The 26,163-nt window shown below is 42.8% G+C and overlaps 2 protein-coding genes across 2 annotated transcripts in view; both read left to right on the top strand.

Annotated features, from left to right (window-relative positions):
* Positions 1 to 25,336, top strand: part of LOC106656491 — a 114,531-nt gene extending 89,195 nt beyond the window's left edge. The window contains exons 5-18 of the mRNA XM_023462029.1: positions 184 to 285; positions 2,531 to 2,873; positions 3,463 to 3,667; positions 3,750 to 3,971; positions 4,134 to 4,277; positions 6,197 to 6,548; positions 14,845 to 14,975; positions 17,914 to 18,159; positions 18,238 to 18,502; positions 18,628 to 18,861; positions 19,168 to 19,363; positions 19,948 to 20,256; positions 22,386 to 22,494; positions 22,832 to 25,336. Coding sequence (XP_023317797.1) covers positions 225 to 285; positions 2,531 to 2,873; positions 3,463 to 3,667; positions 3,750 to 3,971; positions 4,134 to 4,277; positions 6,197 to 6,548; positions 14,845 to 14,975; positions 17,914 to 18,159; positions 18,238 to 18,502; positions 18,628 to 18,861; positions 19,168 to 19,363; positions 19,948 to 20,256; positions 22,386 to 22,494; positions 22,832 to 23,971 — 3,957 coding nt within the window. The 5' untranslated portion in view covers positions 184 to 224 and the 3' untranslated portion in view covers positions 23,972 to 25,336. The remainder of the gene's footprint in view (positions 1 to 183; positions 286 to 2,530; positions 2,874 to 3,462; positions 3,668 to 3,749; positions 3,972 to 4,133; positions 4,278 to 6,196; positions 6,549 to 14,844; positions 14,976 to 17,913; positions 18,160 to 18,237; positions 18,503 to 18,627; positions 18,862 to 19,167; positions 19,364 to 19,947; positions 20,257 to 22,385; positions 22,495 to 22,831) is intronic.
* Positions 15,450 to 17,544, top strand: LOC111694323. The gene has a single exon (XM_023462028.1). The coding sequence runs from the start codon at positions 15,622 to 15,624 to the stop codon at positions 17,278 to 17,280; it is 1,659 nt and encodes a 552-aa protein (XP_023317796.1). The 5' UTR covers positions 15,450 to 15,621; the 3' UTR covers positions 17,281 to 17,544.
* Positions 25,337 to 26,163: the final 827 nt, after the last annotated feature.

Consider the following 26,163-nt stretch of genomic DNA (forward strand, 5'->3'; position numbering starts at 1 on the left):
CTTTTTAAAATAACGGGTTTGACGTTCCTCACAACTAGGAAAATAAGCTACACCCTAATAGATCTATATACTATCTATACCTAATAGATATCTATAATAACTAAAGCAAAATATAACGCTATGTATGTACATAAAATCAGCGTAATTCACAAGGCTCAACAATATTTTACGTTAATTTTGCAGAGAGTGTTGGAAAAAGGAAAGCCACCAATGACGCAGTGGACATGAATAGGTCGTCCAGATGGTCGTCACTGCTGGTCCTGATTTTCATTCTTCTAAAATGCGGTTAGTATACGATTTACCTTATTTTCACATAAAACTTGAACTGAAAACGAGCTTTGAGTGAAATTATTAAACTAAAATTTTACACGATTTTGTGTCTAGCTGGCAACGAAATCAGCCAAATCACTATAATGTATACTTCGTTTCTTTCTCTCTACCTGCTATATACCTAGTTCCTGTTTTATTCCGACATTCGCATATATCGTCGCGCAGCGACGACACTCGTGGGACACACCTGAGCTATCCTACGGATCGTAGCTCTCTTTCTTTCTTTTTCTTTAAATTCGTGCTGCTGCTACGTTGCTTACGGTGCACATATACGTAAATAGATATACGCGAGTAGGTATACATGTGTACAGCAAAGAGCGAAGAGAGACGAAAGTTTCCATTCGAAATTTCGAGTCGCAGAAAAAAAGAGGGTTGGATTGAAAATGAAAGGACAAACCACTCGGTCTCGCTTTTCTTTTTAATTTACGACGAAGCGACGTCGACGTCTGAATATTTCATAAGATGGAAAGCTGTGTGTTTTCTGTTTCTTCTTTTTATTCGGGTTAACAGAAAATCGACCTACCGTCTTTGGCTTTAGATTAGCAATCACTTCTTTTTTGTCCAATATAAATAAAACTGATCAAAACTCAAACTAGCATTTGAACTTTTATAATTGATTTATAGCTATAAAATTAATTTAAAAGTTCGAACATCTTCGAGGCTTACAGAGAGCTTACTTCGAAAAAATTACATTCAATTTGTAGAAAGAATAATTCTTCGTCTTTCCATTGCTTTTTTTAAAATTAAAAAATTTTCTAATACTTCGTGCATAATATTTTTACGTTTTCTGGCGTTTTATATTTGTAAAAATATCTTTGACCTATCATAATATTTAGAGTGAACCAATTGAGCTAAAGCATACGGGAGGTCTTAGAACATCAACGGGCGAAATAATTGAACCCGTGGGTCAGCCTGCACTTTATCATAATTATTTTTTCATTTCGCCATTTTATTGCGTCATCTCTAACATAAAAATATTCAATTTAAAATAATTTCAACGAATTTTCGAAAATGCAACGGAAAAGAGAATAAAAGTCCTATTTAAAAATTGAATAAATTTTTTTTTGTTCTTAAGCCCTCTGCAAGTCCTTGAATACGATGTCATTTATTGAAATTTCGAGAGAGTGAGAGAGTAAATAAGAAGTCGAGTTCTGCGTAAAAAAAAGTACTTGTACGAACGAAGTTCAAATTCTTTCGAAAAGATTACTCAACGTCGAAGCTCAGACAGCAAATTCGACGTAACTACTCGGGCCGGTGACTCTGTCACGTGAACGATTCGTCCGGAATATTACGGGCTCGCGTAGCAAAGCCAGCTGAAATTGGTTTTTGTCGATCAATTTTACAAAATGCTACCAAAAATCGAATGTGCAGTATCAACACGGTATATTTTAACTTCTTTTACAGGTCGAAATTCAAAAGATTTTGGGACATATATGAGTAACTGAAATTATTTAAATCAGATGACCGCGCGAACTGACTTATACAATTATTTTCACTTCGCCACTTGCAGATTCACATGTAAAGGTACTCGCCATCTAGTGGTGGAAGCTACAAGTTGTATTATTATATTCAAAGCGGTCTAAATAGTTTTGAAAAAATCATGATTTTGGCGTAATTTGAGATCAATTATTAATTAGTAATAATAATTAGTCATTCAATGGCAATGTATTTTAAAACATTGTCAATGGTAATTTTTTGGTCATTAAGCCATTATTAACGTTGATCATTTCTATCAATAAATCACCGTATAATATTAATGAAATAAGACTTTCGCAGAAGAAAATTATTTTATGGTTATTGATGCGGCAAACTCGCAGTTCGTGCAAAGTACAGCGTAATTCTCTTTGTCCCGTCCGACGTTTGTCACTCGAAAACTATACACGCGGAACGGAATTTCTGCTCGAATGATAATAACACTCACAAGTTCAATAAAAACGAGTTGATGTTGAAAGGTCCTCGGGAGCTCCAGCTCTAGCTCTAGCTCTAGCCTCTCGCTCACTCTCGAGCGAGCGCGATGAAATGAAACTTTATTTCCACGTTCTGTTCGGTTTCCCGGAAGGAGAAAAAAAAGATTTTCATCTCCCCCCAAAAACAGCGTCTCCGATAAATTCGTCTCCATAATCGAACGATATCATTGAATGAAAAATCCATAATCCAATAAAGAGAAACGTCTCGATCTTCTTTTTTTTGGCTCGATCAGGTACAACGCGACCAATGCTGGCATTGGAGGATGCAAATCCGTCGCCGAGGCTCGTGGTAGCCGCCTCGCATACTGCCCTGTCCGGCGATCTTGGCGTGCTCATCATCGACATGCCGTTGGCGTACCGCCCCAGTAGCAGCAGTAGTACAACTTCGAGGCCCGCAACAACTTCGCCCTCGACGGCATCCAGTAGACCGCCGAGTGTTACTTCGAGCACGACGAAAAGGACGACGACGACGACCATCGGCAGCAGCGAGGACGTTGATATCGATCTGGATTCCGTCGAGGAGGATGTCGATTACAGCATCGAGGCCAGTCAGCTCGAGGATCCTTACATATTGAGGTAAGCTACTTACGTTATTTCATTTTTATTCGGCGAGTTTACGATTTTCGTGGTAAATCACAAACGCGTTTACATACATACACACACACACTTTGCTGCTCTCGACCACTTCATTACGCGACTTCGGTCATTGAGTGCCCTATACCCGTTAACTTCCTGCGGGGTATAGTAGTATAGTACAGTATGTATACCTTTATACGCGTATACACAAAATCGTCAGCAACGAACCGCTAATTTTCCCCCAACACGACGAAGGCAACTTTATCGCACGCGCAAGCTCTCGGCCGCCCGCTATAGAAAACTTTCTAATGGACTTCTCTCCCTCTCTCTCTCTGGCTTGCATCAGAGGTCTGATAAAACAGCTCTGTCGCGTGCGCGCGCGCGACGAGGACCGATCAAAGCCATTATACACAGAGTACTGCAACGTTTGCTTTGGCTTCGCGACTCTGTGTATATAGGATTGCGTCGCAAACTCGTCCCTCGTTTTTCGGGCAAAGTAATTGCCTAGCGAGTTCTTCCTCGCAACTGCGCGCCAACCGCTGTTAATAAAATATGCAATATACGACGTGTACAACACACACACACACAGGGTGTTTCGTCTGGACGGCTTCACGTCCGAGCTGATCGGCGAGGTGCCGCTCGAGCAGCTGCCAAATGTCGCCGGGGTCAACGTGTCCCTCGTCGTGCCCTGCGGCTTCTTTTCGCGCGGCGGCAGCTACTCCCTGCAGCTGCAGCACAAGTCCAGCCCCACGCCGGAACGCTTCACCGACACCGCCAGTCTTCACGACGCACAGGTAAATCACGATCGCGCGCACGCACTTCGACCCTCATTGAAAAAAGATTTTTACGTCCTTGACTAAAAATTTCATGGCTTAGATGTGGACGACACTGGACGTCAGATGGCCCACGCCGTCGCTGGCCCTCGAGCCGCAGCACCTGGACACTTATCCGAGTCAGCCGGTCCTGGCGACCCTCGAGTACACGGGCATATCGTGCGCCCCCGCGGCCGGCGTGCCCGTGCCCACCTACACGGTGCAGCTGATTTATTGCGGCGCCAGTGTGCTGTCCTGCGATCCACGCAACAAGAGTCATGTACAGGTATACAAGAAAATAGATACTGTACTTACTGCGATGCTTTGATTGCGCTATATGAATGTAAAAGCTTGAAAGGATCTGCAAAAAAAAAAAAAAAGTTTTCTTATTCTTGACTGTATTTTTTCTTCTTCTTCTCTTTTCTCGTTATTTTTCGCCGACGCGCAGATGCTTTACAAAGAAGAAGTGGAGGGTTTTCCCATTCAAAGGGTAATCACGCTGCGCTGCGAGTTTTTCGGCCTCGCCGGTCACTACGCCCTCAGGCTCAAGCCATCCGATCCGAGCGCGCCGACGACGAGCGCCTACATCAAGGTATGTAATATATAGTATATACTCAGAAAAAAGGGCTCATACCGTTTCTCTCTCCTTTGTCTCTGTAATTTTTTTCTGTCTCTCTCCGTTTTTTTCTCTATTGTGCGTCTAATTTTATCTTCAAGTGTCATACGATCGGTCGTGCATATGTACTACGCGCGCTACGATGACATGGATTAAGCTGCAAAGGGTAATACGATCCTCGCCACGGCGAAGCGAGCGTAAACCGATATCGTTTTCGATGGTGTATACATATAACGCACGCGATGCCCTCCCGCTGCTGCTGCTGCTGCTGCTACTGTTAGACAAATTAACATAATTTAGCAGCGAAATCTTGCGCAGTTCAATTAAAAAATTATAAAACGTTCAAACGATGCACGCTCGGGAGATAAAGGGTAATTATCTATTTCTCGAGTACTGCCGAGAGCGCCGCGGGACGCTCGAGGTATATCGATCGGTTACAAGCATAATTACAGCGGGTTGCGTTGCATGTACAAAATTCAATTTTCAGCGCGCGGTTATTTTTTCGAAAGTTCGTTATAGACACGGCGCCGAGGCACTTGGCTGAAACTTCCGCTCGCAGAGAGCTTTGGCTAGAAGGAAGCGCTTACCGCGCGTGATCGCGTTTATACATTTTTAACGCAATTGTGCATGTGGCGCTGCTTTATTATGCTCCGCTGGCTTATTATATTCCGGTAAATATTTACGGCTCGGCGCATCATTTTGTAACTCCCGCGTCGAGAATTATGCAGCGGCTGTATAGGTTTCACGCAAATTACACGGATACGGCTGATTAATTGATTTCCGCGCAAAAAGCGGCTCGATTTTAATCAGAATAAAAAAAGGAACGCGTTAAATTTATCCCTACACAGAGAAACTTGTGTGATAAAAATTCAAGTCATAATTATGATAAATTACGATATTGATTGTAAAAGGGGGATATAAATTTATAATACAAAATTGTAAAAATTCACTCAGTACTTGATTATTTAATACAAAATATAATAATAAATGTAAAGTGCATAATACATTTCATTGCTACCAAAAGTTTGAATCCTTACGGGGTTTCCTTAAGTCCGTACAATCCTTAAAATGACCTTGGAAAAAAACAAAATACATGTTCGACGTAAAATTTTGGTTCGCTGTATCTTAGAGGTTATGTTCAAGATCAAATCCAAGGTCACCATTGGATTTCCCATGAAAAAATAGTTTTTGATTTTTCTCCTCACTTATTCTGCGAGATTTTCTGAGGTTTCCATATTTATTCCCCACCCTGTATGTCTCCTTCGCTTGTACCGCAACGTCGCAATGCCACTTTAAGCTCTCGCCACTAGATGGCGTCTTAACCTTTTCTGTAAAGCCTCGAGTGGCAAAGTAAAAATGATTTCATATATATAAGTCAAAGTTTTAAATTAAACTATTATCAAGATTACTTTATCATGTTTTACAGTTTGTAAAGCTATACATTTTGTAGTTAGCTCGTAAACTCTAGGTGTCGTATCGCCAACCCCCCTAAGCGATCAATTCTATCGATTGATATAGAAGCAAATTAAAACTAGATAATTATATATAAAAATCATCAAATGAGTTAGAGAGGAATATCATTATTAAGAATTACAGCTAACGTACAAATATCTGAACAATTATTTGAATTTTATCTTCTAAACTAAACTGGATGAGTTACCAAACGTTTTTTCTCAAGTCGAAGTTTATATTAAAATAAAATATGTAATAAAAACCTCCTAAAGTATGTAATCTCACAAAATAAAAATGACAACTTTTTCCTTCATTAAAGAGCAAAACAAATGATAATAATTTTTTCTGTAAATTCTACTAATATTTCCTGGAATAGTCTGTCCAAGTATATCAACAAAATTCATGCAAATATTATTCTATTTCTCTTTCTCCTGCGCTCACAGGTGGAATGGTCGGATCTGTACGTGTTCAACGTTCACGCGCGCTCGATCTATCCGTGCGACGCCTCGAGCGGCGGCGTCGCGGTCCTCTTTCAGTATCCGGCCTGTCGACTGGCCGGGGATCGGGTCCGGGTGTACGGGCGTCTGCGCGCCGACGTGGCCTCGCTGGCGCCCCCGTCGACGCTGCACTACGTCTCGGAGCTCAAGGCGCCACCCGGCAAGCACCAGCTGACCTTCGACTGCGATCTGTTTACCGAGCGCTACGTCGAGTACTGCTTCGTCTACATCAGCCAGGCTTACAACGGCGCCATGTCCGAGGTCCGGGTGGACTGCATACCGACCTTCCCGTTGCAAGGTAAGAGCATTTTGGCGTTATGTATGTTTGTTTTTTTTTATCGGATGCTACTTTGTAATCGTTAAAAGGCGATTTGCGGGCATTAAGTATAAAATAAGAGCACGTCGAGTGTATATTTCATTTTGGACAGCTCAACCGCCTATAATCGGAGCCGGAAACGCACGAGGTGCGCGATAATAATAAAAGTGCGCACTTGTAAGGAAAAAAAACAGTGTCAACGCTTCAACGACGAGTGTACTTGGCTCGAGGCGAAGGTCGTCGATTTCCTCAACGCACAAATTGCGACGACAATTTTTCTGTCTCTCCTACGCAACTCGTTATCGAGAAGCGAATACATGCATCATCGTGAATTATGGTATATAGAGGAACGCGCGTGCCGCAGGTCGATTCGTGCGCGCGCGATTCAAGAAAATTCAGTCGCGAGTCGTCGGTCGTGAGCGTCGAATTCTATCTATCTATAGATTGTATAACCTACGATTGCCGTGAGTGTGTGCCGTTATACCACTAGCTGACAAAATGAGAAGTTTCGCGGTTGCATTCCTCCTGCTGACGATCGGATCCACGCTGCTGCTGCACGGCTGCCACGCCGAAGTAAGTTTTCCGCGCGCGCCACGCAAGCAATTTTATTCTATTTCATTTTTTTTTTTTTTTTTTCATTCGACGCAACGAAAATAATTTATTTTTCTTCTTTTTCCGCTTTTTCTCTCGCGCTCGCCTCGAGCGCAGAGCATTATACTGAGAGCCGCGGAGTCAGCCGAGTATCTACCCATCTTCGGCCAGGGCATAGCCGGCCGGCTGATCGCCTTCAACGACAGACTCGGCAGCGCGTTCTCCGTGATCGGAAGCTACTTTCGCGGATCGAACGTCGTGTCAGCGGACAGCGCTTGATGGTATAGTAGACTGAACGAGAAGTAGAAGCAGAAATGGGAATGAGAGGAGGGAAAAATGACAGAACCATCCGCGAGTGACGTGTATAATGTCTATACCGAGAAGAAGAAGAAGAAGAAGAAGAAGAAGCTCGTTCACGATTCTGATCCATAACTGTATACAGCATAAAAAATTTTACTGCACGTGTGCAAATAAAACGTATCGAATTACGATGTAAAAATCACAATATATAGTCTCTGCGCGTATTGCCGATGGCGAATTTTTCTATACAGTACCGCACACTTTTTTCTCTCTACCCTGGCACCATATATAATATGTGTGTGTTGTGTGTGTGTGGGTGTGTGAGTGCATCGTCAATACGTATCCAGAGTATATGTACACGAAGTCAAGATAGCGAACAATGAGATCATCAGAGGAGAGGGTGGCGCGTCTACGCACATGCACACACGCTCGCACGCATAGACACAGTCGAGAGCTTGCGATGAACAAAGAAAAGAAAGCGGAAAGTCAAATTCCCCGAGGCAATACAGTCGACGAGGCGGTAGGATATGTATGCGTACATGGGCTGCACCGCGCGAAGCTCGATGGGGGAAAAAATGGTGTTCGATTAAAGTTATGTTGAAGATTTTAGGTGACATCTTTATTCTCTGTGGATAAATGAAGACGCAAAGTTGGATTTTGATACATTTGAAGGAAAAGAAAAACTACTCAAATAAGTTTTTAATAGGGATTTCAGTGAGAAGTTCGAATTCGTTATTGAGCTTTTTTTATTGGAAAAAAAAAATCAACTGCAAGTGAAAAAATAAAAATCGATCGTACGACGTGCTCTACGCGGTACGGCCCATATATCGCTTATAGATAGTATCTTCGACGTTGTCTCCCGCGAGAGAGCCCGTGCGACGGCGGCGGTGGTGCTGCAGCATGACGTGTCAGTTCTGATTCCTCGGCTACGTCTCTACGACGCCTGTCAAAAAGCCTCACTTTGCGAACCCTTAGCGTAGGAGAGAGAGAGAGCATACGACGGGTTGTACGTACACCGCAAGCCCGTGTCTATGTGTGTGTGTATCGTGACTCGACGATCAGAAACCATTCCGAGAAGACAGCTTCCATGGATGTATTTATATTCATATGTATTATACATTCCAAGTTGTGTGGGCGAGGGCGCGCGAATTCGAGTTGAATTTTAGGATATCCATAAAGTCCGTGTATAGCGGTTTAGGGTGTGAGTTTGAACAGTTACCGTAAACGGTAACAATCAAATAGTTCATTCATAATCATCGTTTCGGAAAGTTTTAAGTATACATACAGTTTAAAACGTTTTATGAAAATGTCACGGGTCATACTTTTGACTTTCGTAATCTCTGGTATTAATGCGTTTCAAGCATCCACCACTAGATGGCGAGTACCTTCATCTCTAAACCTGCAAGTGGTAAAGTTAAAATAATTATATATAAGTCATCATATTGCACGAAAAAAAGCTCATGAACCAATTTTTTTTCATTGATTTTTTTTTCACTTATAAAAAAGAGAACGGCCGAAAAGTGAAGCCCCGTAAAACGATCTCTGATTGGCTGACACTGACGACGACGCCCCACGCGAGCCGACTCCATACGAGTGCCTGCGCTGCTAACTGTCAACAGACTGCAGTTAGTACTTAAGTAACCTCATAACACGAATGAAAGAAATTGACGAGCGCGAAGCGCGTTTGAAACATACTAGTTCTTTTAAATTTGACTCGGAAAAAATCATCGCCTACAAATATAGTACTTGCACATCCTCGCGCGGGCGCGCATACATATTTCATAATACATTTTAAAAAGCCGCAACCCCACCCGTCTATGCTCATTCTCTCTGGAGGACTCGTCTCCTTCTCTATCATTATACGTCGACGTATATACATGCGTTATACATCAGCATAATCGCGAGCATGAATTTGGATCCTGGGATGGAATAAAAATGTCCTCTCTCTCTTTCTCCTGCCGAGAGAGAGAAAAGTCGCAAGACGTGTAAAACGAGCGCGCGGAGCTTGCGGCGCGTTAACCTTTTCTCGGTCCCCGAGAGACTCTCTCGGTTGGGTGTCGCGTGAAAAAAATGCATCGCATATAGAAGTCGAGAGACAAGGGTGAGAGACAGAGAGATGGAAGATCGAAATAAAAAAAAAATAACGAAAAGGAAGGAAAAAAGTTTCGTCGCTTCGGTATTTACCAATATACTACACGAGCTGGCACGCCGTTGTGTCGCTAGGCTTGTTAACCCATTTATTATTTGTTTGCAGCGCTACTCATACAGCAGCAGCAGCAGCAGTAGTAGTAGTAGTAGTAGTTGTAGTTTTGTTCGGCGCGCGCACACGTATAGACAGATACATATATATTATATATAGGCAGACAAAGCGACAAATGGTCTATTGGCTTGTGACAGAGAACTGGCTGCGCACTGGAAGATAGCGTACGTACGCTCGACCTATATAACGGCGCGGCTCTCTTTCTCTCATACTCTGGAGCAACGATGTATCCATCCTCGCGCGCACGTGTACACACATATATATCCGCGTATGAACTAGTGCGAACTCGTACGATGAATTTCTCGCTCGTATATAATATACGTGTGTAGGTAGGTAGATAGAAGTGTGGGTGTGTGTACACCAGCACAGCTCGGAAAGTTAATCTTGAAATTCCCATTTGAGAGTCACGAGCAGCACAAATGCTGGGGGACAGAGCAGAGAGAGAGAGAGAGAGAGAGAGAGAGCTTGCGAACACGGACGCCAGCAGCAGCAGCACGAAGGAAATCCGGGATGAGCTCCATATGACTTAGCGTGAGCGCGCACGAGTCCTCTCGTCGTTTTACCCTTTTAATTCCGATAAGGCTAGCTGCTGCGCTGATACTGACTACTTTGCAGAGCTGCTGCTGCTGCCAACCGAGCGAAAGCTTGAATACTTTCGCAGTAGAGTAGCAGTAGCTCTACTACTCTTGCCTTTCAAGATGACTATCCATTGAATCGCGCGGTGTGAATGGGGGAAAAAATTGACATAATTAGCGAGATGCGAGAGCTATATACAGCTAGCTTCGATCGATTTGAACATATTTTTGCCCGAGTTTTTGTGCGCGAACGGACACATGTCCGATGAAAGATAAAATATTCTGATTGACGCGCTGTTGCTGCTGCACCACCATTGCCTACTATGCCATTTGCCACGAGTAATAGTAGTAGTAGTAGTAGTAGTAGTAGCTCTATATGCATAATGGCCGAACGCATTATCAATCCCATTCATGGGGTGATTCGAAAATCGTTTCTTTATTGCCCACCCCGAAGTGCGGCTATGAAAAAAGAGAGAGAGCGTGCGAGGGAAAGAAAAAAATCACGCGTTTTCGCATGGCTGGATAACGAGTTGAGAGAGAGAGAGAGAGAGAGAGAGAGAACGGCCGGGGGTACGCGCGGAAAACCACCAGCACCACCACCGATCGCTGGTTATATATATATAGAGAGAGAGGCGAAGAATGAAGAATAAAGAAAGGAGAAAAAAAATGAAGCATCGAGGTCGCACATATCTATCGGAAAGCAATTTGCGTAAATAATATCGCCATATTTGCTGCTGCTGCTACTGCTGCTGCCGCATAAAGAGCGAGAGTGTGTGCAAATGCGCTGCACTCCCGTGTTCATTGCTGGAAGGATATAGTAATATAGCTGCAATGCTGTCGACTACCCGAGTAATATACTCGAAGAAAAATGTCGAGCGTGCAGTGCGTCGCGCGGAGTGACTGTGTAATTCTCTTCCATCTCTCTCTCTCTCTCTCTCTCTCTCTGCGATATAACATACGTAATTCAGTAAAGTAACGCGTTGACAATACAGCTTTTTTATCGCATAGCATAAAATAGTGAATTAAAGCACTACGCGTGGATATGATACAAAAACAAAAGTAGCTGAAAAAAAAAAAATTAAACATTTCCCCTGGCGCATTGACCCACACCCACGCGATCGACAAATTGAAAATTGTACACGCCGTCCTCGTGCTACACCTATATCATTCTGAATTCACGCGGGTACTCCTTTCCTCGTTGTGTTGTTGTTGTTGTTGTTTTTTTTTTTTTTTTTTGAACATCGAAGTCCGCCTGGTCGATATACCGATGTTGCTCTACACGGTATATCGCGCGGCGATTGGCATGGGCATTTGGCTGCTGCTGGTATATATATACGTATGTGCCTCGCGCGTTTTACACGCGCACATACACACACACACACACACACAGGCGCGCGCGAGGCAATTTGCATGTAAATGCTCCTCTCTCCTCTCTCTTGCTCTCTTTGCCGTCTCTCGGATCCATGTATAATTCGCTTAAAGTATACGATATAAGGTAAAGCGTGTGCGCGCGCGGGGGTTGGATGGAATTCGAAAGCTTTGCAAGCTCGATCTCGACGAGGGGCCAGCAGCTGTACAGCATAGTAGTAGGAGTAGTAGTAGTAGTGCAAAACCACATTAGCCGTTTCTCTCTCTCTCTCTCTCTCTCTCTCTCTCTTCGACGTATAGTTCGAATCCAATTACCGGGAGGCAGCTAGCCGATCGTCGGGACCTGCACACGCTCTTAACCTTGTTACATTAACCGCTCTCCGCTCTTATACGAGAGAGAGAGAGAGAGAGAGAGAGAGAGAGAGAGAGGTGAGTTGGTTTGGGTGTTTGCGTGCTGCATGCGCGGCGGCGATCGGCGAAGCGGACCTCTTGTACGCCCGAGACTGCCCGAGTATATCTCAGCCGCGTGTATTTATACTACCTACCTACCTACCTTGCGGGACGGAAAGAGCAACTGAGAGAGCAACAAGCTATATAAACACACACATACACACCATCGTGCGGAGCTTGTTTTTGCCCACCTCGGCAGCTACTCCTCCTCTTCCCGCACATACAAACAAAATATGTGTTTAACGTGTGCAGTTCCGAGCGAGCTTGCAGCAGCGGCGACTCGACCCGCAGCGCGCACAATCTCTGCTTTACATATAAGATATGTAACTCTATACTCTCGTACTTTTTCGCGACTCCGACTGGCAAATCGTAAAGCTTTTCCGAGCAATAAATTTTACACGATGAGGGAAAGTGAAATTAGCTCTCGTTTCGAGCTCGATTTTAAACGCGCAGACATTATACGCATCGAGTATGAAAACGTGATCTTACGCGCTAGGAGCTTTCGATGCACAATACTGCTGTGTTGTGCGCGTTGAAACATAAAGAGCGCGCGTATCTGTACGGTACAACTCTATATGCAAAAAAAAGGGGGGGGGAGGGGGGGCTAACGTTACGAAATTATATGCGCTTTTTGACGGTTGTTTGTTCGCGACGGTGCACAATAACGACGCGAAAAAGAATTCTCCGCTGGAAATCCAAACTCGCATTATTTTCACGCTCTCCGCTGCTGCGCGAAGCGCGCGTACAGCTTGCGAGGCATACTGTATAAACCGATGAGCTTTTTTTCTTCTTGTTTTACTTTTTTTTTGCTTACTTAGCGTGCAACAAAGTGCGTTACGTTGTTATTGTAGTTTTTGTTTTCGCGCTTTTGTTCGACTCTTATTGCCACGCGCGCACGGATCGGGGAATAGATAATGCGGATAATTCAACTGTGCGCGCGTTCCGTGCGCGAGCTGAGAGAGCGAATGAAAAAAGGGCGAATCTTGGAGCTCGCGCGCTTTTTTTCATACAAGACTTTTAATTAGTTTTAAAACCTCTAGCGCGACCCAGGCACGTATATATCTATCGGACTGATCCCTTCGCTAATGAAAAATCGATCCTTTCTGACGAGCAGTAGCGCAAGCTCGCAAAAGCTCTGCAGGTGTCAAGAGCCGGGAGAAATATTCCTCCGAACGTTCCTCACTTTCAACGCTCGACTTTTAATTCTCCGCTGGTAGATGTGTTTCGCGTAAAATCAGTGAAGATTGAATTAATTCAGAGGGCTATGAGCAACGTTGATGTATGCATGAGAATCAGCGACGTTTTAGCTATATTAATAAACTGTCCTTGAAACACAATCTAAGTGCCGCTGTTACTCCATAGATCCGAAAATCTCTCTCTCTTCTGTCGGTGTATACAGTAGCTAAATCTTTGGAGCGAAATCCATTTTATAACCCGACCGAATTTGCATGCAGAGAATCACTTGCCTGGAGTCGGCGAATATAATACACCGTGCGCGCGCGCGCGCGTTCGGAGTTATATAACAGAGTTCAAAAGTTGTGTAATACCGTTTTCGCTTCCATCCGCCGAAAACGGCATTATGTTAACTCGTGTAGCAGAGTCCAAAACGGCGCGGCGCTTATAGCTCGTTTTACCATGTTTGTTCGTTACCAGCCAAATCCATTTTCGCGCTTAAGCGGCGCGGCGAAAATTTCTATTCTCCACGCGCTACGCAAGAGATCGAGTTTATCTTGTGCAATGCGAAAATCTAGGCTCAAATCCAATCTATAAGCCGCGAGACGACGACGAGCGCGGAATAAGCGCCAAGCCGCGATACTGCCAATGTGCTTTATACACCCCGAGTGCGTCGTCTTAAATAAAAAAAAAACTTCGAACGATCGATTTTGCGCCGATGTAAGATACATACAGAGCGAATAATGGCGAGAGAAAAAAATGGATGGGCTATGTACCGAGGTACACTCGAGGCTCTTTTTTACTTTGACAATTTTTTTTTCTCCCTCCTTTTTATCTCTGTACCTCTCTTTTTCCCCCTTTTGAGATACAAAAAATATATCGACTGATTTCACGTGAAAGCGAGATAGATATTCTATCTTTGCGCGCGAGAAAAAAAAATCTCTCTCCCCGCAGCGCAGCGCGAGAGATGAAATCGCGCGTATCATTTGAATTTGACGACGACGACTCCGCGCAAGAGATGAAAATCGGATTAGATCGGATCAATTTTACTTGACGTAATTCAATGACTCTCGCCCGCTGACGACTACTACTACTACCACTACTGCTGCTGCTGCTATACCGACTTTTTAAGATTCACTATGTAAAGTAGAATGAAGATATTCGGTGCCGAGTGAAAAAAAAAGTTTTGAAACAAAGTATCAGCTCGACGTCCCTCGGCTTAAAAACATAAGTAAAAAATATTGTTCCCGACACTTTGAAGTGCTGAAGCTTGAGCCGGGGATTATGTCTGTCGGCGCAACCTTAATTGCGCGTAAAAAATCGTCCAAGTTTTCGCGCGCGCCCGAGCAAAAGTGAATTATCGCTTGGAAAAGGTCAAACTACTACGTATATATAGCACGTGTATATTTCGTATGTTAAAATGAAAAAGTCAACTTTGTTTTTTTTTTTTAATTCTCTCAAATATATCCAATCCCCAGCGAATCTCTTCGCTTTTACAAATGATGTACCGACATTGTAGGTCACGTGTTGTATGTATGTACGTGTGTGTTTCATTTTGCAGAAAGCGACGCCGGTGGCTGGGGACCTTGGAGCCAGTGGACGCCCTGCAGCAGTTCCTGCGTCGGCGGCACGCGCAATCGTCATCGCTTCTGCGACACTCCGCCTCCCCGATACGGAGCCAAATTTTGCCAGGTGAAATATAGATTATTATTATACGTGTGTGCAGTCGCGAATGCCAATAATTTTCAAAATTATCGTTCGACTCCTTTGACTATCACGTCTCTTATTTTTCGAATAATTTCAAATTCGATACGAAAGTATGAAAAATCCACGGAACAAGCAACATTTCAATCCGAAAGCTCAGAAAATGTGTCGAAGCATTTTTATAATTATCCTGATAACGACGTTTCCTCAAAAAAAATTAGCAACGCAATTCTTTTTACAATTAGAATAAAGACTAAAATGTTGATAACCACACAGTAATTTAATTTCTTATACTTGGTAATTTGTTCGTTTATCCCCTCACTTACGTATTATCATAATATCGGCATACAAATAAAAACCCTCGATCTCACGTCGAACTATATGTGGGTCATCTGTAATATAATTTGAAAACAATCGAACTAATTTGAAATTATTATATTATGATTCGGGCGACATTTCCACCAGCGCGAACGTACGTAAACACACGCACTCGTGTTCCAGTACAACGAGTAGTGGCGCTCGGATTTCGGTTAGTCTCGATTCGACCGATCGCTCGTATTGTGATATACATACAATATATATATAAACGGTGTGACACGCGTACTCGTCCAGCGATTAACAGCCCAGAAACAAGATGTTTTCCCAATTGATGATGGATCCCTACGCCGATATTCTCAGCAAGTACGTCGGCGACAAAAACGTCGACAATTACGAGTTGACTCGCGTGGAAAACTCGTTCAAGAGTCTGAACGAGGATCTGAACTGCCGCATGCTGCGTCTCGAGTTTCGCCGTCTCGACGGAGCCGCAGCTACTGCTGCTGCTGCTGCAGCTGCTGCATTATTGTCGATCCAGGAGGAGGAGGAGGAGGAGGAGGAGAGAGACGACGAGGCCGAGAAATGGCAGCGATACTGGGGCGACGAGGCGCGCATCGACCTCGTCTACTACACTCGGCCGTTGGGCATCGGTCACCGGCTGCCGATTCAGCGCGGCTTCGACAAGCAGGTCGCGTTCTTCGGCCAGGTCAAGCCGGCCATCGACGGCGTACTGCACCACATCCTCGAGGATTCCGTCGACGAGTACGCCAGGCACTGCGTCGTGGCCCGACGCAACGTCCTCTGCTTCGCCAATCACTACGCGAACTTCGCCGAGTGTCCGGACGCGATCATGGACGAGGCGCACCTGCTGGCCGCGGCCGAGGCCCTGGCTCGACTTCACACCTACTCGCTGCTGGCCGGCAACGAGTTGTCCAAGCCGTTGGACTTCATTTACCCGGAGGCGTTCGAGGAGAGCGTCTTCGTGGAGACGCCAGCCGAAGTCCTGGACAGCTTCATCGAGATGTTCGTGGGGATGGCCGAGCACTGCTACCTCGACGCCCAGTGGATCGGCGAGTACGTGCGCGCGGGCTTCGAGAAGGCGAGATCCGCGAGGCTCGATCCGCGCATGAGGTCGACCGTCTGTCTGGGCCAGGCCGATCCTCGCCAGATGCTGTTCTACAAGCCGCACTCCGAGGATCCGGCGACGAGGAAGTGTCTGCTGACGGATTTCACCGCGACACAGTTCGCCCCGAGGATGCTGGACGTGGCGCGACTGCTCTACTTCCAGTACAGTCCGCTGCGGAGACGCCAATACGAGGGCCCGGTCATCCGGGCTTATTACGAGCAGCTGTGCCGGCTCATTAACGACGATCTCCATCCGGAGTCGCGCGAATTCGAGGATCTGATCGGCGAGTACGAGGAGGTCCGACACATCGTCATGGCGCTCTGCGTCTGCTACTATCCCACCGTGTACTGCGAGAAGAGACTCTTCCAGGATTACAATCACAACATCGCCGATTATCAGCGGAGATACTTCACGATCGAGGAGCAGAGCGAATTGTTGCGAATGTTCGAGACGGACGACGAGGCCAGAGGCTTCTTCGAGGAATTTACCGAGGAGCTCGTTATGGCCGCTGACAGATGGAAGGTCGAAGTGAGAGACCCGTTGGAAGAAAAGTCGAATTACGAGGATGCGGTCGAAGAAGAAGACCAACAAGAAGAGGCGGTGGAAGAAAAAGACCGACAACAAGAGATGGTGGAAGAAAAAGACCCACGCGAAGAGGTGGTGGTCGAAGAAGTATACCGAAGCGATGATGAGATCGAAGAGATACGCCGAGACGAAGATGTGGCCGAATTAAAATACCAATTAGAAGATTTGACCATGAAAGAATACCCGTACGAAGATTTGGTCGAACAAATATGGGCGTACAAAAATGTGACCAAAGAATCGAAGTTATTCGATGAATATTCGAATTAATTGTATTGTATAATTGCCAGGACAATGTTATTGAGTATATACGGTGTGAATTAGAGAAAACAAATAATTTTCATCTGAATGACTCCTTCTGATTAATGTTTACATCGAGTAATAATTGACGATGAAAATTGAATGACAAAGAGCTTGTTTCTAACAAAATGATTCTTATTTTTTTCACATTTAAATTTGAAATATTATTGAAACTAAAAAATGTAAACATCTTGTTAAGAATAATACACTCAGTGTTAAAAAAAAAAAATTCAATCAGAAAAACTTAGATAAAATTATTATCCCAAGACCAAAAATCACATGATAACTTAATGAATGATCGCTTCAGCGTCAAATAAATTTTGATTAGATTACGAACTTCCATTAAAAAATTAACTTATGTGGTTAGAATTAAAGCACAAAGTCACGTAAAAATAAAAATGAACAATTAATTTCCAACCGAACAAAAAAAGTTGATTTGTTTCCAAAATACTCCATGAATCTTTACATAGACACAAACTCAACATAAAAAGAACCCAAACAATTGGAATTTTACACGAGAGAAACCACGGAAAAATTCCTTTCAGAAAATTATATCCGAAGTAAAAGTCCTCAACGTACGATTTACTGTTTTTTTGTATACAGGGTGAGACCGTGCAGACGGAGCCGTGCGGCGGCTCGAGCCAGCTGGATCTGCGCGGGGCCTACAGTCCCGGCGACTGGGAGTGCCGCCACGGCGAGGGCTTGGCCGCCGACAGACCGGAGGTGACTGCCGAGGTCGGCGACAAGTGCCGCTGCGGCTGCTCGCTCAGCCTCGAGCGCGACCAAGAGTCCAAGATTTTAGCCGCGAGCAGCCGATACTGCCCCGGAAGATCGTTTTGGCTCGTTCAGGTATTGGATTTATTTCGAACTCCGCGTGACTAGAGATTCGACTTTTTTTTATTTATTCATTTGTTTATTTCGTTGCAGACGAATCCTGAATACATACTGCAGATATACTTCGATCAGGCGCGTTTCCCGTGCCAAGGCCAGTACGCACGGGTGCGGGACGGCGACCTGTTGATCGACGAGCTGCTGGCCGATATCGCGAGCGACAAGAAGGAGCCCGCCTCCGGTCAGATTCAGAGCTCGGGACCACGACTACTGCTGGAATTTTACAGCCAGGAATCTTTATCGACGGACGACGATCATCAAGCCTGTCTGGCTGGTTTTCTCGTTCACGTCAGCGTCATACGTAAGCACGTGTTAAAAATATTTTCGTTCGTTATTAAAAAAAAAAAAAAAAAAAAAAAAAACTGATACTGCAACACATGCGTGTGCGGCGATGACGCGGATGATTATTTTTTATGTCGTCGACAGCGAAATCAGCAGCGGCGGACAATCGGAGCGCCATTTACCCGGCCACGCTGGCCAACGCCAAGATAATGGCCGCGGCGAGCCGCTGGGCGATCTGGCTCACACCGGCTCATCTGGCCGCGGCGTCGCTGCTCTGCCTCATGTTCCTCGTCTCCGTGTTTCTGGCGCTGCAGTACGCATTTAAATATCGCAAGTACCAAGTGGCCGAGGATCTCGACAGTCTCACCGACAATTCCGGTTCGAAACTTTTCTCTCTCTCTCTCTCTCTCTCTTCCTCTCTTCGCATTCTCTAACACTCCCCCGCTTTGTTTCCAACTTTTCTTCTTCTTGCGCTTTGTTAATGAGCGCGCGGGTGGCTGCTAAGATCCGCACGACACCGAGTAGTAGTCGAGTTTCCGCCTTTGTTTTCCTGCTCGGCAGCTCCTTGATTCTTTATTACACAAATCCCCCATTGTTGCGAGCATTTCGAGTTCTCTGCTGCTGCTGCGCAACTTGGCAAATTTATCGACGATATATACTATACCGATGACGTTTATCGTGCAGCTTGCAGCGGCTCGATGCAGGGCCTGACGAGGCGAGCCAGAGCCGTCTCCTCGTCCACCCTGATCTCGGAGGTGGTGTCGCTGGTCAGGCTGCCGAGACGTGGCGGCAACAACTCGCCGAGGCACGCGAGACTCGACGAGTCGTCCACGGTCGCCGACATCGAGGAAGGATACGAGAGCACGGAAACTCAACCCGAGTGAGTTCAGATAGAGAGACTTTCCTTTCTCGTAATAATAATAATACCCATAAGGACGCAGAAATATTTGCCCCAGAACTTTTTATCCATCGTTATCTCGCTTGCACTCGTGGCTCGAGGAAAATACCTGCATATATATAAAAGTGATTTCCATTATTATTTCTATCGTCTTTGTCTTAAGAAAACTAATAATCAAAGTAAATGTAAAAATAAAAACTTTCCTCTCTCTCTCTCTGCGCGTCGTCGTACGTTATCGGGTCAAGAGAGAGAGAGAGAGAGAGAGAGACAGCAGAGTATCATTAACTTTTCGGCGAGGAACAAAAGACGCGCATCAACGAAAAGTCGCTTTACAGAAACTGTTTGACTAATTTCGTCTTATTAACTTTTAAGTAGATTCGCAAACAATCTTAATAGTCGAGCTCTCTGCGCGCGCTTGAATTATGAAGAGCTCGCCTCGCCCGAAAATCTTTCGAGTTCTTCTCTCCTCCTCGACCCTCGTCGTCTTACATCGAGCGAGATAGTGAGAAAATCGCTTAATTAGATTTTGCATAAAAAATCGCGTCTGTTTTATATTTTATACGCAGCGGAGACGAGGAGAGCTTGGGCTCGGGCACACTCAAGCCCCGGGACTCGGACGATCAGCTGCATCAGCAGCAGCCGCAGCGAAGCATCAGCGGCGGTGGCAGCGGCTCGCAGAGGACCATAGTGGCCGGAGGAGGAGGAGGAACGGCCGGCAACAGTGTGCGGAGCACTCCAACGAGGCGATCATCCGTTTCGAGCTCCTCCACGACGACTCTGGCTGCTGCTGCTGCTTCGGCGGGCGGAGGTTCTAGCGCGTCGTCGTCGTCGGCCAACAACTCACATGTCGAGGTCAAGTACGCCCGTCCAGTTAAGTAAGTTCGGCCTGGGCATGTTGCCTGTTTTTCATCTCTCTCTCTCTCATCCTTTAGTCCAATATTACTCTCGACGCAACACGACTTTGGTTTCAGCCGCATTCGCATTCTTGCATCGCAAGCTGACACGAGTTGCGATATATACTACCATATATATGGCCGATTCTCTGTGAAATCGAATGGCCAAAAAATTTTTTTTTCTGCAAATATGAAAAACTTGCTGTTTCCGATATCAGAAATGTCCCCAAATTTTATTAGAATTTTTGGGACCATCTATCACTCTTTTTCAGGGGCCCGAAGTTGGCCATTTTAGGGTTTTTTTGAAATTCATGAAAAATCACAAATATTCAAATAATTCCTGGATTAAAGTAGAATAATTCAAAAGTAAAAGTGCCCAGCAACTTTTTTGTTGGAAATTGTCCAAATTTTCAGAAAAAAAATATGCCAAAGTGATTGGAGCCACCCAAAGAGAGCATAGTGGGAAAACATAAAAAAAAAAACACAAAACAAGAAATCTACTCGAGTTCGAACCGGACTTTCATTTCCTAAACTATGTGAAAGTGGCTGTTTTTGGTGATTTTAGGCATTTTGGGCCTATTTTTGACCTTTTTTGCATGTTTTTCGCCACACATTGTTGTCTACATAACGTTAAACTTTAAGACCCATTACAAAACTTTATCAGGCATTAGTTGACATCTTTAGGAAGCTTTTCACATAGTTTAGGAAATGAAAGTCCGGTTCGAACTCGAGTAGATTTCTTGTTTTGTGTTTTTTTTTTTATGTTTTCCCACTATGCTCTCTTTGGGTGGCTCCAATCACTTTGGCATATTTTTTTTCTGAAAATTTGGACAATTTCCAACAAAAAAGTTGCTGGGCACTTTTACTTTTGAATTATTCTACTTTAATCCAGGAATTATTTGAATATTTGTGATTTTTCATGAATTTCAAAAAAACCCTAAAATGGCCAACTTCGGGCCCCTGAAAAAGAGTGATAGATGGTCCCAAAAATTCTAATAAAATTTGGGGACATTTCTGATATCGGAAACAGCAAGTTTTTCATATTTGCAGAAAAAAAAATTTTTTGGCCATTCGATTTCACAGAGAATCGGCCATATATATATATAATCGTCCACGCCATTCATTACCATATGCACACACATGAGATATATATTTATTATACATAGTTTCGTGCACGCGATTTTATAAATCTTTAATGCCCTTACTTTTATTATACTCTGTCGATAATGAGAAAAAAAAGAAGCGACGCGATTGAGTCACTTCGAAAAAGTATTGTAATTAAAAACCGATAATTTTCAATCAGAATGGTTATTTTAGATTGCACGTAAAATTACCGATCCTTACGAGAAAATATAAGAGAGTACATCAATTCGTATAACTACTTTTTTCAGCGATTCATCGATTTTACAAATGACGTTCATCAACAAATGTAATGAAACAAAAAAAATTTAAGAAAATAATTGTATGACTAACACAACTAAAATGCAATTGGATCTTTATGATGATAACAGAACTTTTTTTGTTAATGAAAGGAATGCGTGCATGTTTATGTTCTCTTTAGCAAGTAACACCTGCAAAAAAATCGAATGCATTACCACCCGTGAAAGATACTTTCGCATATTGCCCCGTTAAAAGCATGCATCGTATATTTTTAGTTCAATACTGAATGTTTCCATTTCATTTAATAGTGTCAACGAAAACTAACTTATTATTAAGTTACGAAATAAATGACAGGAAATATAAATAGTTAGTTTTCGTGCGAAACTTTCTTTGATTAATTAACTATATGACACTATCCAGCATTAGATATGAAAAATACTGCTCTAACATTATTTTCACTAACTTCCAGCTTCAAATATAATCTAGTTTAGAGAATTAAATGTTATTGATTGTTTTAGCCAGGCAGAATATGATATTCAATGTTTTTTAATATTCGAAACCCTTTCTACTATTCTAAATAGATTTAATAGATAAGTCCTAGTAGTACTAAGCAATTTCTATTTCTTAATTAATGTTACCTAGTTAATAAGTGTTAACGTAAGTGACTAATTTTAAAGAGTAGTTCTTCAAAAGAGCAAAAAAGAAAATAATGTTATTTTTGATTTTTATAGGCTTCGTACATTCGGGCCAGTCAGCCCCGTGTCAGAAGAGGGAACAACGTCAATGTCCGAAGATGGACGCCGTTTCAGCGCCACGAGCGCCTCGAACAGCCTGAATAACGTAAGAGTTGTTACCCATTCCAAACGAATTAATAAGCTCCTTCAGAACAAGGTACATCCGCTCAGAGTAACACAAATCACAAAATTTAAAAATTCACCGCTTTCGCTTTCGTGTGCACTTGTGAGATTGACGCCAAAAAACACAAAGAGCTTTGATTTTTTTTAGATTTTACATAAGTTTACATCTGGGTATGTTTTTCAAGCTAAATTAAAAAAAAAGAAAATAGAGCGGATCGATAGGGTTTGCTCTGAAGAAGAGTTCATTGTAAAATATCTTATTAAATTGAAAAATTTATAAACAAGCTGAATCAATAATGTAATTGTTTTGTCCTCGCCAGGGTTTCTCGCCAGCGAGCAGTTCGTCTAATTCGACACTCCGACGCTTCACGGGCAAGGAGTCGAAGGAACGTCGAAATCGCGAACGCTTGCTGGCCGGTCCAGGCTCCGAGTTCAGCCTGGCTAACCAAGACACCGATCTGGAACTCGATTACTACGATTACAACGTGGTGAACGCCGGCGCGGCGCCGGGCTCGTACCTTGGCATGGATCCGGCTTTCCTCGTCTGGATCCCGCCGATCGACGACGAGGACGCCGCCGTGCCGAGGGCAGAGATCGAGGACGAGGAAGAGGAACCGCACTACGAAGAGATCGCCGAGCTGAGGCCATTGGACACCGAGGGTGCAGCTCTGACCCCGGCGGAGTACAGAAAAGTTCGGTCGCGTTATCGTCACGACGAGTCGAGCGAAAACGACTCCGAGGACATCATAAGACCGAGAAAACTCGATCCCGGTGAGTGCAAGCTCCACGACGAGATCATCCAGGAGTACAAAGCTCGGCTGGGCGAAGGAATGTTGCCGATCCACAGGATACTCGAGGAGTCCCGAGTGCGAGTGAGCGAGGAGTCCTTGTCGAGTAATTCCGACGCGATTCCGAATCGAGCCGAGCCAGAGCCCGCCAAGAGCAAATCGTCGTCGACCGGAAGACTACCGAAGAGAATCAAAAAGCTGAGCAGGTGGAAATTGTCGAAGCGAGACACGAGGACGCCCAGCAGCGAGTCGAGCACGCAGTCTCTGGACGGTAATGAGACGGGCTCGAAACCCAAGACAAAGACCATCGTCAACGATTTGGATACCCCGAGAACTCGTCGCAGGTATCTTGGAAAAAATCAAGACTACTGCGACGTCAACATTTTGAACGATTCTCCCGTGCAAGAGGATGTCAGTCAGTTGAACGCGGTGGACGCTCGGAAGTCACCCGGCAGCGCGGTCAACATACCGATGGCGGAATTCTCGAGAAACAAGCAAGAATCTCCGGTGAAGGTTCACGGCGGCGGTAGCCGGAAAAACGTCACGCATCCGAGTCCGGATAATCACGAGACGAAGCCGTCGTCGTTTTACGCCCTCATCGGCGAGGGCGAGGACGGCATCAAATTTGCCGACGACGACGATGAATACATTGATAATAAAGTCGTAGCTTAAAAAAAAAAAATTGACGTAATTTATACATTTCAATAAGCCACACCTCTCAGATACTCATGACTGCACTCTGAATCGATTGTTAAACCTATTTTTAGTTTTGTATTCGAGGAAAAAAAAATTGTTAGTACTTTGAAAGCTTTCGTAAAAAATTCGAATTTATACCTAATAAGTAAATTTTGTAAGAAGGAGTTGTGAATTATTCGATTCTATTGTAATTTATTCGATTGTAAAAAAAAAGAAATGAAAAAATGTAATTTATCGAAAGGTGATAAAAGGGAAGAATAGATTTTACGTTTATTTTGAAAAATTAGACATCACCGTAGCTTAGCTAAAAGATGTAAAATTATAATTTATAAAATTTCTGTCAGACAGACGAAACTCTCAAGTTTCATATTTTCTTATCTTGTAAATTGAAAAAAAATAAGTAAGGTAAAAAAACTAACTGACAAATAGTGGGTAGAAATGTATGTCTGATGCCCTGGGCATTTACAGTGCAATCCAGTAAACTATGGTATTATGAAAAAAAAAACAGTATAATAATAGTATTGTCAGACAAGGCATTCAGATGAATATGAGATTATAATTTTATTTACAAAAATGAAATTAATATAATCAGTTATACAAAAAACCCCATATCACAATTGCGCATATGCCTTTAGACATTAACTATAGCTTGAATAAAAAATATTGTGTGACACCGTTTTCAAAAAATATTTCTCTATGATAATTCATAAAAAAAATTCATTTCGTTGTAACAAAAAATCTTCTTCGTCTCTGAGTTTATTTTACGTTATCAAAAATTAACTGATTTTTGTTAAAACTTTTTTTCTTAAAAATTTTATGACAATTAGTATATCATAGATGGCAATGAAATTGTACTAAACTAAGCTCATATCATTTTCAGTGCATTTTGTGCTTATTACACAAAATATGTCAGCACCAATTCAGTAACAAAGAGCATTAAATCGTTACATGTAAGACATCATATAAAAAGGAAGCAAAATATCTTATAAAACTGTTGTATAGGTGTTTTAATTACTTTACAATTACAAATCAGTATCAAAGTTATCTATTTCATTAATTTCTGTTGTCGCAACGATTTATAATTGTTTCATTTGTAATCCGTTGAATATTATTTAATTTATAATAGCTTCATATTGTACTTAATTTTTTTTACCGAAAAATCTGTATGAGAATACAACGCATTTGACACTCGTATGAACCAAAAACAATCATCGATTGAATTTATGTTAGGCAGAAAGTAGTTATTGCTTGATCACTTTAAATTGCAATTCTTTTTTCAAGAGATGAATTATAAAAATGTACTCATTCCATAAAAAATAATATATCATATATATTTTGACCGAAATAATAAAAAAGAGGTATATAAGGAAGTAAAAATTTTGTTGGGTAATAAAATTGTTGAAACAAAAAAATACACACTTCATTGTATCAAAATAGTGAGACCAGAACTCAAAATTCATAATAATAATAAATATAAAAAGAATATAATGTATATTTCTCTTTATAACAAAACTTGTAGCAGAAAAAAAATATAAGAAAAAACTATGGAATGGTATAATGTAAAGTCTATGTACTTATTTATAAAACTAATTGGTAGTCTGTAAAAACGAATGTATATTTATTAATAAATTGTTAATGCATAAATATTCTATTTTTTTTTTATTTAACCAAATCAATAATCTCGCAGAATTTTAAACATGTAGAGGTATGGGTAAGAATTTTGCAGAAATGATAAGTTACCGACAGAAGGGTGGAACACCCTTCACTGTATTTCCCAATAGTCGGTACAGTCTTATCTGTCGATAAAAAAGCTAATTTTTTCAACCTATCACCATTCAAACAGGGATTTTCAGTTCGAAGGAGCAAATTAGGAAATTAAATTTTTTTTCAGAGTTGAAAGGGTGACCACTTGATTCCTCGTGTTTAAGAGTTTACTTTGAAAAATTAATTAACAATGAGTATTCATGATGCAAGACCCAGTTTATTTGTAAGACATACAATGCGATTCATAATTCTTGTCTGTTCAATATCGTCTTATGATAGAGTTATTAATGAAAAATCATTTTGATTTCACTATTATTTCAATAAAAAAGCAACTATTTGCTTATAAATCTAATCGACATAGTTGTATTAGTGTTGCACATTTTCGACAAAAGCATTAGATACAG

This window comes from Trichogramma pretiosum, unplaced genomic scaffold, assembly GCF_000599845.2.
Source record: "Trichogramma pretiosum strain Unisexual culture from Peru unplaced genomic scaffold, Tpre_2.0 scaffold20, whole genome shotgun sequence".
Lineage (NCBI taxonomy): Eukaryota > Metazoa > Arthropoda > Insecta > Hymenoptera > Trichogrammatidae > Trichogramma > Trichogramma pretiosum.

Excerpts from the sequence above, each read along its gene's own strand:
- LOC111694323 (XM_023462028.1), top strand. The coding sequence starts at position 15,622 with ATGTTTTCCCAATTGATGATGGATCCCTACGCCGATATTCTCAGCAAG.